Consider the following 15,551-nt stretch of genomic DNA (forward strand, 5'->3'; position numbering starts at 1 on the left):
ATAAGAGAATTAGCATGACATACCGGACTACTGTCATTTCCTTTTTTGGCAAAAATGCCAAACCAGCAGATGAAAGGGATGCTGTGGTTATGGGTTATTCATATTTTGGCAAAACTTTTGAATAAAGCATGTCATCGTATTCTTGTAGAAAAGATAAATTAGATAAAATACAAAGAGATGAATTCAGAACCAGTTGGATAGCTAGAGTCATTGTGGCATGAGTGCCACAATAGCGCATAGACAAGGAATCTTTGCTTGATCCTGTGCAGTTTAAATATTTTTATTAGTGATCTGTATAATAGTATAGATGGCATATCTGTTAAATTTGGAGATGCAGAAAGCTGGGAGGGATTTTGTTATTGTTTAGGGTTTCAGTTATGTCTGAGTCTCCATGACCCTACTGGGTTTTTTTTGTTTGTGTTTTGCAAAGAAGCAGAATGTGTATATGGAATGGTTTGCCATTTCCTTCAACTAATTTTACAGTTGAGGATTTTGAAGCAAACAGGTTAAGTGACTAGCTCCAGGGTCACACAGTAAGTGTCTGAGGCTGGATTTGAACTTAAACCCTCCTGGCCCAGCACTCTGTCCCCTGAACCATCTTGCTACTCCTAAATCTAATAAGAATGCATATGGCTTAACTATGAAGTCTTTCTTTCATTTGAACACACACACACACACACACACACACACACACACACACAAAGAACTTCACAGATAAAAATGGAGTTGGTATGATTAGGTGTCAGTGGTTCTGAAAAATATTTGGGGATTTTAATGTAAAGCAAATTCAATTTGAATCAGCTGTGTGAAGTAGCTCCTAAAAATGCTGATACAAAGACAGATAGATGGTATAGTGGATAGAGTGCTGGGTTTGGGAGTCAGGAGGATTCATCTTTGTGAGTTCAAATCTAGCCTCTGACACTTCCTAGATGCATGATCTATGGCAAATCACTTAACCCTGTTCACCTTTAATGAACAAAAATTGGGGTTTGAATTTTTAAAATTCCAAACACCCCCCAAAAAATATTATTTCCATATTCTCACAGCAGAACAAAAAGAAAAAGATTCTATATGGGTTCAAATTCTGTCTCTAATATATGACATATATCTGATCATACATGGATTTCATTAAGAGTGACAAAATTTATAGGAATTAGTTTACATAACAATTTATAGAAAAAGGGAGGCAATAGCCCCTTTTCAAATCTCATGTAAAGTACTGTATTCCTTTCTAAGCCATGATCACTTGAAGGAATTAAGGATGGTTAGCCTAGAGAAGAGGAATCTCAGGGAGGACATGACAAATGTCTTCAAGTCTTTAAAGGGCTATCATATGGAGGCATGATTAAATTTGTTTGTTCTTAGCATGTTCCCTGGCATATAGTAAGTGCTGAATAAATGTGTGTTGCCTGAGAGTAGAACTATGAGCAAAGAATAGAAATAGCAAAAAAGCCAATTTAAGTTTGATGTCAGAAAACAATTTTGAGCAATCCCAAACTGGGACGTCTAACCTTGAGAGAAAGTATGTTTCCCCCCCTTGTTGGCCATCTTTCTACAAAGGCTGGATGACCACTCATTGGATATATTATGGTTGAGATTCATTTTGGGGTATCAGTTGAACTACATGGCTCTGATGGTCTCTTCCAACTCAAAAAATCTGTGCAATCACAATTTCTCTATAACTTGGTCTTTTAGTGTTGCAGTGTACAAAAATGTCATTACCCTGAAGCCAACCTACTAATGAACTTTTTTGAACTAGGTTGCTCTTTAGATAAGAGCTATATAATTTGTCCCTGGACATGAACTCAGATTTTCCAGTTAGGTAGGACCTGCCAAAATTTGTACTCTGCTGGCATAGCCCTCAATGTCCCAATGAGCATCAGAGTAGAATTATTATTTTCAATATTACTTATGTATTATTCCTACTATTTATATTTCTCTTTAGAACTCACAAAGTGAAGGACAGATAGGTGGCTCAGTGGTAGAGAGCCAAGCCTGGAGTTGGGAGGACCTAGAGAGTCTCTTAACCTCATTGCCTTGCCCTTATCATTCTTCTGCCTTGGAACTGATACAAAGTACCAATTCGAAGACAGAAGGTAAAGGGTTTTCTAACAAACAAACCAAAAAGAGAACTTAAGTGCTTTCAAAATAGTAATCTTGTTTATTACTTACAGCAAGCCTTGAAATGGACAGGACATATATGTATAATCCCAGTTTACAGAAAATGATGTTCAGAGTTGTTAAGTAGTTTCCCCCCCAAGATCACAGAGCTAACAATCTAGCAAATCCAGGATTAGCAACCACTAAATGAATATTCTTATAAATTCTGTCCCATAATCAAGATGGAAAATCCTCTAATCCAGTAGAAATATTTATTAATTTGTGGCATTGTATTAGGGCCTAGTGATACAAAGACAAAGTGAAAAATTTTATTCTGTGCCTGAATTCAAAGAATTCCTACTGAACCCAAAGAATAAAAGTAGCAAAAAAAGTCAATTTAAGTTTGATGTCAGAAAACCATTTTGAGCAATATCTGTTGGTGTGCTGTTGACTTTCTTTACTTTTATAGTTTCCTGTTATACTAAAAGCTCATCACCAATATGGACAGGATAAGATAAGTCCACTGCGTAATTAACCATTTATTCTGCCTGTGGCTAGGCATTATGAGGATTTTTAATTCTTTGTGGAAGCAGTCCTATTACATGAGACTGATAATGAGTTACTATGAATATTATATAACATTCTCTTTCCATTCCTACAGGAACTTGGTGACAATGTTATGTTTGCCAAACCAAATATGTTTTGCCACTTTGCCCAAGGAATTGGAGACCCTAAATATTTCCCCATAACCAATTTGGCTAGTCTGAATAAGCTACTAGTGGATGCTTTAGATAGCTACAATGAAGTTAATGCAGTCATGAATTTGGTGAGTTGGGCTTGGTGGGAAACATAAGCCATTATTTGGAAATTTTTTTTGCTTCATAATTTGCAATGTAGTTCTTTGTTTTTATTTTGACATAGGACAATTTATGGAGATGAATAATTATATTATTAAATATTTCTGGTCTCCTTAGGTGCTATTTGAAGATGCTGTATCTCATATTTGTAAAATTAATCGCATCTTGGAGTCTCCCCGAGGGAATGCCTTGCTGGTGGGAGTAGGAGGCAGTGGGAAGCAAAGTCTGTCCCGCTTGGCTGCATATATTAGTGGTCTGGATGTATTTCAGATTACTCTGAAGAAAGGATATGCAATCCCAGATCTGAAGGTAAAAAACGATTTGTTGTTAAACTACTCTTTGAGGTTTAATTTTAAGGAGAATCTAACTTTCACAAAGCAAGATGAGAAAAATAATGAATAATAACAACTCATATATAGGGATAGAGTTTTAATGTTGACTGAGAACTTTCCCCTTAATGACCAGGTGGGACAAGAGAACAGATAGAATTCTCATCTTACAACTGATAAAACCAAGGATGAACGATTAAGTAAATTGCACAAGGTCAAACAGATGATGAGTGTCCAAACTAGGACTCCACCTGGGGTTTATCATTCCATGTCCCATGCCCTTTGCCTTATACCTTTGCTCAAAAAAGTACAGACACTGTGTGACCCTGGTCAAAACACAATCCCGGTTGCCTACCCCTTTCTGCATTTCTGCCTTAGAATGATATACAGTATTCATTCTAAGAGAAGAGAAGGGTTGGACTTTTTTTTTTTTTAATAAAACCCTTACTTTCCGTCTTGGAGTCAATACTGTGTATTGGCACCAAGGCAGAAGAATGGTAAGGGCTAGGCAATGGGGGTCAAGTGACTTGCCCAGGGTCACACATCTGGGAAGTGTCTGAGATCAGATTTGAACCTAGGACCTCCCATCTCTAGGCCGGGCTCTCAATCCACTGAGCTACCCAGCTGCCCCTTGGATTTTATTTAAAGTATAGAAACACAAAAGAATAGCAAATCTGAAAGTCACTTATGTAGACTTCATCCAGAGATTTCTGAAAGAGAAGAAATTGAAAACATTATAACTAGGGTCTATATCTATATAGCCAAATCTAAATAGAAAATGTTGCAATTAGTCCATTAATTTGGGACAATCAACTAACAAATTAATTCAATTTAACCTCAACAAGCCTTTATTAAGTGCCAACTACGTGCAAGTCACTGTCCTAGGCACCAGAGTTAGAAAGACAAAACAAAACAAAACAAAAAACAACAAAAAATCCCTGCCCTCAAGGAAATCAATTATTTGAGAAGGGTATGGGAAGTGGATACAACATGGAGTCTGATAAGTAAATATAAAATATACCAAAGTAAATCCAATATTGCCCTTGTCCTCAGAAATGGTTATTTCCTCTATCATATTCTCCAAAAAAATTTTCAGACCCTCTCTTTTATTTTGGCATTCCCAACACTTAACCCTTTTTCATTTGGATAGATAATGATTTGTATGATTTCACTTGCAAACAACCATATATTTATGGGTCTTTATAAAATAAATCTCTGCCTCAATTAAAATTTAAAAAAATAACCACCATTCCCAGTTAGTATTTATTATGCATCCAACCATAAGATTGGAATCCTAGATAGCAATTGGCTTTTTCATGAAAACATACACACACACATGCACACACATACACACACATACATACACACACACTTAAATTAGACTTAGTTTAGCCAGTTAAAATTTAATATGCAATGGGCATGTGTACTATAATGTACTATATATAATGTACTATAAGACACCATTCACTTTGCTATTTAAGAATTTTGCTATTTAAGAATTAAAAGATCATATGGCTATATTGTGAAAAACAAAACAAAACAAAACTACAAGGCAGCTAGGTAGCAAAGGATAGAAAGCCAGATTTGGAGTCGAGAGGACTTGGATTCAAATGTCTGACCTCAAACACTTCCCAGTTGTGTGACTCTGGGCAAATCACTTAACTCCAATTGTCTAGCGCTTACTTTTCTTCTGCCTAAGAATCAATTCTAAGACAAAAGGTAAAAGTTTTTTTTTTTAAAGAAAGAAAAGAAAAAAGTAAAACACTACACTGCCTCTCCTTGAAAAATCAATGAGGCAGACAAAACATCTCACACCCTGCACCAAGATAAATTCAGAAAGGGTAAATGACTTGATTATAAAGAAGGAAACTATAAGTAAATTAGATGAACACAGAAATAGTGTACTTGTCAGACCTTTGGGAAAGGAAAGATTTCAAGACCAAGCAAGAGTTAGAAAAAAATTACAAAATGTAAAATAAATAATTCTGACTACATTAAATTTTAAAAGTTTTTGTACAAACAAAACCAATGCAACCAAAATTAGGAGGGAAGCAACAAATTGGGGGGAAAATCTTCATAACAAAAAACTCTAACAAAGGTCTAATTACTCAAATTTGTAAAGAGTTAAATCAATTGTACAAAAAATCAAGCCATTCTGCAATTGATAAGTGGGCAAGGGACGTGAATAGGCAATTTTCAGATAAAGAAATCAAAACTATCAATAAGCACATGAAAAACTGTTCTAAATCTCTTATAATTAGAGAAATGCAAATCAAAACAACTCTGAGATACCACCTCACACCTAGCAGATTGGCTAACATGACAGCAAAGGAAAGTAATGTTAGAGGACATGTGGCAAAATTGGGCATTGCTGGTGTAGTTGTGAATTGATCCAAACATTCTGGATGGCAATTTGGAACTATGCCCAAAAAGCTTTAAAAGACTGTCTGTCCTTTGATCCAGCCATAGCACTGCTGGATTTGTACCCCAAATAGCTCATAGGAGGAAAGACTTGTACAAAAATATTTATAACAGTGCTCTTTGTAGTGGCAAAAATTTGGAAAATGAGGAGATGCCCTTCAATTGGGGAATGGCTAAACAAATTATGGTATCTGTTGGTGATGGAATACTATTGTGCTGAAAGGAATAATGAACTGGAAGAATTCCATGTGTACTGGAATGACCTCCAGGAATTGATGCAGAGTGAAAGGAGCAGAACTAGGAGAACATTATACACAGAGACTTTATATATTTTTATTATATATATATTTTTATATATATAAAAATATATTGTATATATTATATTATTATTTATATATAATATATTATATATAAAAATATTTATATATTTTTATTATACACTGTGGTACAGTCGAATGTAATGGAATCCTCTACTAACAGCGATGCAATAATCCAGGACAATTCTGAGGGACTTATGAGAAAGAACGCCATTCACATCCAGAGGAAGAACTATTGGAGTAGAAACACAGAAGAATAACAATTGCTTGATCACATGGGTTGATGGGGATATGGGTGGGGATGTAGACTTTAAATGATCACCCTAGTGCAATTATCAATAATCTGAAAATAGGTCTTGATCAATGACACAAGTAAAACCCAGTGAAATTGTGCATTGGCTACTGGGGTGAGGGACATGAGGAGGTGGGGGGGAGGGGGGGAAGAACATGAATAATGTAACCATGGAAAAATATTCTAAATTAATTAATTAAATTAAAATTTTCAATTCCATAAAAATAAAAAACATTTTATTGAAAAAAAAACACATCTGAGTCATTACCTATTTCTGCTAAGCCTCAAGCAGTAGAAAACCTTTCACCTTTTTAAGAGGCTCTTCTAGTTCACCTGCCAGTGCCCAACTGACAATTTATGAATCCTTTGAATGGAGCTGCTAAGGAAAAAGGAATTTTTAGGGCCACATATGGGCAGGAAAGCAGAGATACAAATACATCTTCAGAAATGTGTAGAAACTAGCAGCCTCATTGCTCTTCTCCAGAAACAGCACATTTCTGCCACACCAAAAATTAGGGTGGGAGAATCTTTGTTTGGCTAGCAGGTAGAATACCTGAAAAGGGGAGAAGTAGAAGATAAGGCTGAACAGGTAAATTGGAGTCAGATTATGGAGGACCTTGAATATTATAGTCAGAAGTGTACACTTTATTTTAATATATCTTGGGGGTTGGGATGGCCACTGAATATTTTTTGAGTAGTGGCACGTTAGAAAGTTTGCCAGTTTTTTTAGTTTTTCTCCCTTTTGGAATTACTTTGTAGATACTTATGTACCTGTCATAGTACCTTTTTTTTTCTTTGAATCTCCAGCCCTTTACACTGTGCTTAAACACAGAAAATATTTAATAAATGTAAGTTAAGTTAAATTTTTAAAGATGGTCTAGAAAAAGGATCGACTAATGAAACAAGGAAAATATATTAGGAGATTATTATAGCTGAGAAGAAAATAGTGGGAGGAGTGTAAGTAGAGAGAAAGAATAAAAAATGCAAGAAATATTGCAGATATACAAACAATTGAAGTTGGCAACTGATAGGAGGATGTCTGGTGATGAGAAAAAGGAATAAAAAGGGACCAGGAAGATGTTGGAAGCATTAATAGAAATGGAGAAGTTGGAGTAGGAACATGTTTCAGGGGAGAAGCTAGTAGATTCAGAATCAGAAAGACCTAGATCTACATCCCACCTCTGACACTTAATTGTGACCATGAACAAGTCACTTCATTCTACCCCTAGAGATATTATCCTGTGATCCTATAACCTCTCTGAGCCCACTGAACTTTCTAGACTTATAAAATTGAGTACCTATATTCACACTGGGGCAGCCAGGGGGCTGAGGAAGGAGAGAGAAATATTGCTAGCAGAGGTGCCTGACCCTAGCAGAGGTGCCTGACCCTATTTCCTTCCCCTCTCCCCAACACTTCATGGTAGAGCTGGGCAGGAAAACCCATTAACAAGGACCTTTCTTCTACTCCCTTTCTTTCCTTTCTTCTACTCCCTTCCTTTCCTCACTCCTGACTGGGCATTCACTCTCCCTATCTCTAATCCTTATTCCTGTGGCAAGGAACTTAGATTCCCTCTTTGCTTGGTCTCTCAAGCCCACCTCTCTGTTCCCAATAGTGGCAGGTCTAGGCCCTTTGAAGAGTATATATGGCTGTTGGTACCCCTTGGATAAGTAAGGAAACATCATTCTAGTAAGATGGAGGACTACCAGGCTTGAGCATCTTTCCTTCCATTCCAACCTCTAAACCCCAAGCATCTGTCATCTAACCTGTTGATATACCCTGTAAGGGAAAAAAAAGGTTAATTATATAAAAAGGTTGGACTAGATTACATTTAAAATAGTAAGTAAAAACCACACTCAGGAAGTTGTAACTCCCTTTAAAAGACACTTTCTTTTGCATCACTTCCTGTGCCTTCCCCTAATTTTACATTTACCAATCACAGTGAAGCTTTGCTTTAGGACTGCAGGAGTAGTCAATTTAATTCTGATTTGTCACTCACTATTGCACACGTGGGGTCACAGACCTCCCCCACTCAAGTGTGAATGGGGTGTTTACACCTTTGGTAATTATATCTAAAAATGGGCAGATCTTCCCACTCAACTTTAAGTAGGGTGTTTACACTTTTGGTGATTAAATCTAAAAATGGGTACGGGAGTTAATTTAATCTTCACAATCAGAGAAGAGTTAATTAATTTCATTTTCACAATCAGGAGTTAAATTTAATCTTCACAACTCATAGGACTCCTGGGCCTCTCCAACACATCTCATGTGTGTTTTCTCCCCAACGTGAGCACCTTGAGAGCAGGGACTATTTCTGTTTTCCTTTTTGTACAGCCAGTGCTTTGCACAAAGAAAGCCTTCAATAAATAAGATTTTTTTTAATTTTTCCATTTCATTTCACTTTATTCATTTATTCATAGAAATATTGTAAGATTCAAATGATATACCATTTGTAAAACACTTTGCAAATTTTAAAGCAATCTATAAATGCCAATTGGTAGTAATTGTAATTGTCATTGTTGTAGTGAATAATAGTAATAATAATAAATTTAGTTTAGAATATGGTGAATTTCAGCTGCTAAAAGCATATATCAGTAGAGATTATAGTAACAGGGAGCTATCATACCTATTTTATAGATTAACAATGTGTGAGAGACCTAATGGTCATCTCCATCTGGTTTGCCAGAGTAGAGCTATATATGTCTACTCTCACACTGAAGACTCTCTGGAGAAGAAAAATTCAGCTATAATGAAATAATAGATATTTTTCTGTGGGAAAGTCACAATCCAATTGCCTATTTACTCACATTTGCTCTAGATGGATCTAGCTGCTCAGTACCTAAAATCTGCAGTGAAGAATTTGCCCACAGTATTCCTAATGACTGACTCCCAAGTGGCTGAAGAGCAATTCCTGGTGTTGATCAATGACTTGCTGGCATCAGGAGAGATTCCAGGGCTCTTTCAGGATGATGAAGTGGAGAATATCATCTCTTCTATGAGACCACAAGTAAAAGGTCTTGGTATTCCAGATACACGGGAAAATTGTTGGAAGTTTTTTATTGATAAAGTGAGAAAACAACTCAAGGTAGGAATTCTTTGAATTCTGCTTGTCCATTGAGAGTTGGAATTGATGACATGTTGCTTTCCAGTTTTAACACATTTGTTCAGTGGGTAGATTAGTGTCTTATTTCTTAACTAATTTAAATTATCTATAGTGGTAGAGGAGAGTTGATTTCCTCATACATGACTCAATTGGAATAAAGAATTTTTATTATTTTGTTGTTATTTAATCATTTCAGTTGTGTCCAACTCTGTGTTGTTTTCTTAGCAATGATAACTTTCCTTCTCTGACTCATTTTACTGATGAAGCAACTAAAGCAAACAGCTATGTGACTTGCCCAGGGCTAAGGCTTGCCCAGGGCTAAGTGTCTGATCTAGGTAAGCGCCTAAGGCCACATTTGAACTTATGAATATGAGTCTTACTGAATCCAGGTCTGGCACTCTATCTGCTGCACCATCTAGCTGCTCTAGGTTACAGAGTATGTGAGGGTAACATGGAAGCAGACTGGAAAGAAGAATTAAAAAATAAAAAGACTGGAAAGGTGGGGAGCAAGTTATGAAGGGATTTGAACACCAAACAGAGAATTTTATATTGGATCCTGGAGATGTGATAGGAATCTACCAGAGTTTACTAAGTCTCTTTTCAGGTTACACAATGAGATCTGCACTTTAGGAAGATCAGTTTTGACAGCTGAGAATAAATGGGGCATTGAAGTCAGGAGAAACTTGTGGCATAGAAGCCAACCAGCAAGTTCTTGCTGAGCAAGAGGGTGATGGGTGTTTAACATCGAATGATAGTAGTGTTGGGGGGGGGGGTGTATTCAAGAAATATCCCCAAGGTAAAATAGACATTGACCACAGATTGGATAAGCCAGGGGGTCAGGAAAAAAAGTGAGAAGTCAGGCTTTTGATATACCTAGATTGTGATCCTAGGGGGTTGAGTAGAAGGTTGTACCCTTAATAATAATGAGGAAACAAAGAAAAGAAAAGGGAAGGCTTTGAGGGGAAAGACCAGTTCAGTTTTGGACAAAGTGAGTTTAAGATGTCTAAAAGACATCCAGTTTGAGAGATCCAATAGACAATTGGTGATGTAAGTCAGCAGAGAGGTTAGGTTTGAATAAGTAGATCTGAGAATTATCAGTATAGAGATGGAGCTCCATCCACAGGAGCTGATAAGATCATCAAATGAAATAGTGGTGATAGCCCTTAGCTATTGAGTGTGACCTGAATGAAAATCCAGCACAGCAGACTAAGGACCAGAAAGGTAGGAGAGCAGGATGGAATATCACCAAAAAACAAACAAAAAAAAAAACAAAGAAAGCATTCAGAGGGAAGAGAGTGATGGACAGTGACAAAAGCTATAGAGGTCAAGAAGGAAATGAAGGGGCAACTAGGTAGCACAGTGGATAAAAATCAGAGTGGGCCTGAAATCAGATATTCAGACTTATCTTCCTGAGTTCAAATCTGGCCTCAAACACATATTAGCTGTGAGACACTGGACAAGTCACTTAATTCTGATTGCCTTAGTTTCCTCATCTGTTAAATGAGCTGGAGGAGGAAATGGCAAACTGTTTCAGTATCTCTGCCAAGTCTGAAATGACCAAACAACACACATGGACGAGTCCATAGGGAGTAGGGCACTGGAACAGAGAGCTATAGAGTACAGTTGAGCTATGGAGGAAGAACAACCTGACCAGCAAAGACATTATTCTCAGAGGGAGGTTAAGGACACCATAAGAAGGGAAAAAAAATCTGGGCACTGTAGCACTAGAGGTGTGAGTTACCTTGGTTATGCACATACATTCCCGATGTGCAAGCCTCAACACCAGTAAATTGTGTTGTACATGCCTCTTTTTTCCCATAGAAGTTTTGTGGTTATAGGAGAAGGGTTTAATGGGAATTGTTTGTAGCTTACTATGCCATTTTTAGTAAATGCACTTCAATGTATTTTTTAACTTTTTTTTTTGTTAATTGGCTAACTACTAAAGATAAATCTATTCTTTTTATTATAGTATAAATCTATTGGAGAGGGCCTATAAGGTATAACTTAAGAAGTGCAGATCTACAGAGTACCTTCAGCAGACATTTCTGGGAGACTTAACCTATGAGTGCCAGTTGGAGTATATCCTAAATTATTACTATATCTGTATCAACAATAATTTAACCCTAATTGAATGATAATAGAAAAGAATACTGCACCTATGTGGATGCAGAAAAAGTTTTTAATGCTTTTAACTAACATGACCAGTCAAAGAAACTTAAAACACTAGAAAAAAAAACAACACTTTTTTTTTTTGCCTTATGACAGGTAGGACTCATAGGATCTGGATTTTCAACAATATTAACTCTTAATTAATTAACTAGAATTCCATACTGTGTTTGGAAACTAAAGCAGAGTAAGGGAAGGTAAACCTCAACCACAGTATCTTGAACATAAGAGGTATTTGATAAGTAGAATACAGTTCTGCTATGATAAACAAGGTTAAGTTATTTAAAATTTTGTTTCCATATCCCTGGAGTGATATAGTGCCTTGCATATATCATTCTTATATTTTATGTGATATATATTATTGCAGTAAGTTGATTGTTGGTTGAATGAATAGATCAACTTTTATCAAAGCAGGTTGAGGAAATCCTGAGGAAGCTAGAATACTGAGTTACTAAGAAAGAGCTCGGCATATTGCTACTCAATCCACAACCCTCCAAAAGTATTTTTTTGCTCCAGGTGGGATCTCTGATCCCATTCTCCATGTCTCTAATACCAAATGAAGACTGGGGCCCTTTACCATTTTCACACACAGCAGTCCACATCTGTGCTTTTTCTTTCAAAATGAGGTTTTCAAAAGCTAATACATGATTTGTACATTTTATCTTTATTGTCCATCTAGGTTATCCTGTGTTTCTCCCCTGTGGGCTCCACACTTCGGGTGCGAGCCCGAAAATTCCCAGCTGTGGTCAACTGTACAGCTATCAACTGGTTCCATGAATGGCCTGAAGATGCCTTGGTGTCAGTCAGTGGTAGATTCTTAGAAGAAACAGAGGGAATTGAGGTTAGCAAACCAGCCAGTTGGTTTTACTGTCACTATCTCAAACCTTAGTTGCAAATGGAGCTAGTTAAAGGTTGAATCAAAGACAAGACCAATTTAAATTCATATGCATCCACACTACTCTATCTTCACAAGTTATTTGTATCTTTAGAAGCAAGACACAATTGCTATAATATAAAAACCACTCTAATTTTTGTTTTCTACTTGTTTCATTTCACCAACTGATGAGGGGAAATTTTTGCGGATATAGAACTTCTTCTGGGGGAGCTTTTTACCCCAGGAGAGAAACAATGATTCATTAACCAAATCAGAGAAGTCCCAAACCTAACTGATTGACCATTGGAATATGCTGACTTGGAACTGTCAAACCCTCATAATTTAACTTATTTAAGAAAAGCAAGAGAAGACCTTCTGGAAAATATGAAAAGTTTTGCTTCAAGGCCCCCCAATGTCAGAGGAGTTTAGACACTGTTGAAATGTTTTTAATTTGTAGAAGTAACTTGATGGAAGTACTTTCTTGACCAACACAAATTAAATCCTCTATGGCTCTTGGCAAAGAACCCTGGCAAGGAAATCCACCCTGTCAGTTTGAGGTCTCAGTTCCAAAAGCCCCCAGAGTTCTTCACAGAGCTCTCTCAACTCTCCTCTCCTCTCCCAGCATGCTTTGCTTCTTAACGGTGTCTCTGCTGTCACTCACTCTTCTTGCAAAATTCCATCTTTTCCTCTTGCAATCTGCTCTAACAGGAAGGATACTCACATTCATTTATTTGCATTTAATTGTCTGCCTGGAAATCATCATTAAACCAAGTCATACCCTGGACCCAAGATGTGTTGGGGCGAAGAGGGCCATATGTTATTAATTTTGGACAAATATACTATTGTTGTTGAGTTAGAATTAATCCCAAACTAAAATTTTTCCTAGATTAAAAAAATCTAAGGTATTGAATCCTTGTTTGGTTTTTGTATCCCTAGTAGAACAGTATATAAACTTGCATATAAACTGAGTGTAGTAAATGCTTAGTGAATTGACTTGGATTAGATTTGCTTACCAGCATAACACTGAATGGCTGGATTTTTATCCCAACTGCAAATAAACCCTGGGAATCATTATAACATTTTCTTGATTTCATGATATTTTCTCCCTACAAGGGCTATGTTGCATGATGTATATGTATGTATGTACAAAATTTTTATTTTGAAAATTTCTGAAAGAACTCTGTAGTTCTTTTTTTTTTAACTCTTACCTAGCTGCCTCCCCCTTTTTAAAATTCAGTAATCCTCGAGAATAATCACAGCAAACTGGAGTGCTGATTTAGAAATCACAGCTTTAGATGAAGTCAGGACAAGTTGTTTGGAAAAGCTGAATAAGAAAGAATTCTGGAACTAGTGTTAGAGAACCTAGGTTCAAATATGAACTCTGTTACTTGTGTGACCTTGGGCAAATCATTTCTCTCTTCTAGGCCTCAGTGTCCTCATTCAGCCAAATGATGGAATTGGACAATAACATCCAAAGGTCTCTTCTAGTTATAAATCCTAAGATCATGGCAAGTCATTTTTTAAGGGTGAATGATGGACAGTTTGGTGGCTCAGTGGATAGAGAGCCAGGCCTATAGTTGGAAGGACCTGGGTTCAAATTTGGCCTTAGATAATTCCTGGATGTGTGACCCTTTGCAAGTCATTTAACCCCAATTACCTAGCCCTTATCACTTCTATCTTAGAATTTATACTTAGTATCAAAGTATCAAATCAAGATTAGGATTTAAAAAGAGGCAAACAAAATCAATTTTGTCTCCCTCTGAGAAGCTAATCTGCATTAGAAAATAGATGCAAAGTCGCACAAACCAGAGAATCTTGCAAGTAGAAGGACTTGGAACATGGAAGAAGTGAGCAGATTCCCTTCCTGTATATATATCAAAGGGAAATACCACAGAGAGCATGGAAGCCAAGGAAATGGCCATTCTGGTTAATTACAGGTAATGCTATTAATTATTTTTGTAGAAAGATGTCAAAACCTCCATCAGTCTTTTCATGAGCTACGTGCACACAACTGTCAATGAGATGTCCAAAGTATACCTAACTACTGAAAGACGGTATAACTACACAACCCCCAAGACCTTTCTGGAGTTGATCAAACTATACCAGAACTTACTAGCTAAGAAAAGAATGGAGCTTGTTGCCAAAATTGACAGGTTGGAAAATGGACTGATGAAACTACAGAGCACTGCTTCTCAGGTAAGGCTTCTGGGAACTTGTGTTCCTGACACATCCTGTTCATAGTATGTTCCTCACATTTTACATATTCAACCCAGGATAACCTGTAACATGAGAGCTCTATGACTTTCTCCTCATTAGGTCCTTCTACTCATTTTTCTTTTTATTTTGTTCTCATATTTTTTGATGGGAGTTCAGTAGCAGTCCTAGAAGAATTTGCTTTCCTGCTATTATATTCAGTGTCCTATGGGCAGGTAGATAAAGCATTTGCTTTTTTTATAGTTGGAGAAAAGTATAAGCATATAAGCTTATCCCCTATAGGCTCCCTAAAAACATACTTGATTAAAAAAAAAAAAACTCCAGAAGCAAACAGCCATTCTGTTTCCTCTTACCTTTGATCTCCTCTTGCAGGTATTGATATTTTGAACATTTTTCATCTGTGGCGCTTGGGGAGTATTAGGGAGAAAAACATGGATTGAAAACTTTCTTCTTAAATTTTTATGAATCAGTGTTGTGTCCTGGAAATTGTGGGTAGTAATCTGCTCTGTGATAATGGTCTGGATCAGTACAATTTATTGATTGAATTCTCTGGGACGTTTTGAGATCCTTATCAGTAATACAGGGATTAGTCATCCTTCAGTCTATGAAAAATAGTAAGCTTCTGATGTATAATTTGAGCTACTAGATTATATCTTGCTCTAGGTATTCAGTAGGTGCTCAATTTTTACAGCCTTCTGTGAAGTGTTGCATTTTCTCCACTAGACCCTCACATAATTTGCAGTGATCATTAAGCCCAGGCTCCTTGAGTATAACCCTTCTGCAACTGCTGGTGGCAATGACCTGGATTTAAATCCCACTTATGATTCTAACTACTTGTGAGGCCTTGAACAAGTCATCTATCTTCTCTTGTATAGGCATC

General features: G+C 36.8%; 1 protein-coding gene across 4 annotated transcripts in view; it reads left to right on the forward strand.

The window, feature by feature from the left end:
- DNAH17 (dynein axonemal heavy chain 17) overlaps positions 1–15,551 on the forward strand; it is a 233,706-nt gene that overhangs the window by 163,064 nt on the left and 55,091 nt on the right. For all 4 annotated transcript variants that reach the window (XM_003340283.4, XM_056817399.1, XM_056817398.1 and 1 more), the window contains 5 exons: positions 2,762–2,926; positions 3,075–3,266; positions 9,133–9,399; positions 12,263–12,424; positions 14,420–14,653. In XM_003340283.4, coding sequence (XP_003340331.2) covers positions 2,762–2,926; positions 3,075–3,266; positions 9,133–9,399; positions 12,263–12,424; positions 14,420–14,653 — 1,020 coding nt within the window. The remainder of the gene's footprint in view (positions 1–2,761; positions 2,927–3,074; positions 3,267–9,132; positions 9,400–12,262; positions 12,425–14,419; positions 14,654–15,551) is intronic.

This window comes from Monodelphis domestica, chromosome 2 (genome assembly GCF_027887165.1).
Source record: "Monodelphis domestica isolate mMonDom1 chromosome 2, mMonDom1.pri, whole genome shotgun sequence".
Taxonomy (NCBI): Eukaryota; Metazoa; Chordata; class Mammalia; order Didelphimorphia; family Didelphidae; genus Monodelphis; species Monodelphis domestica.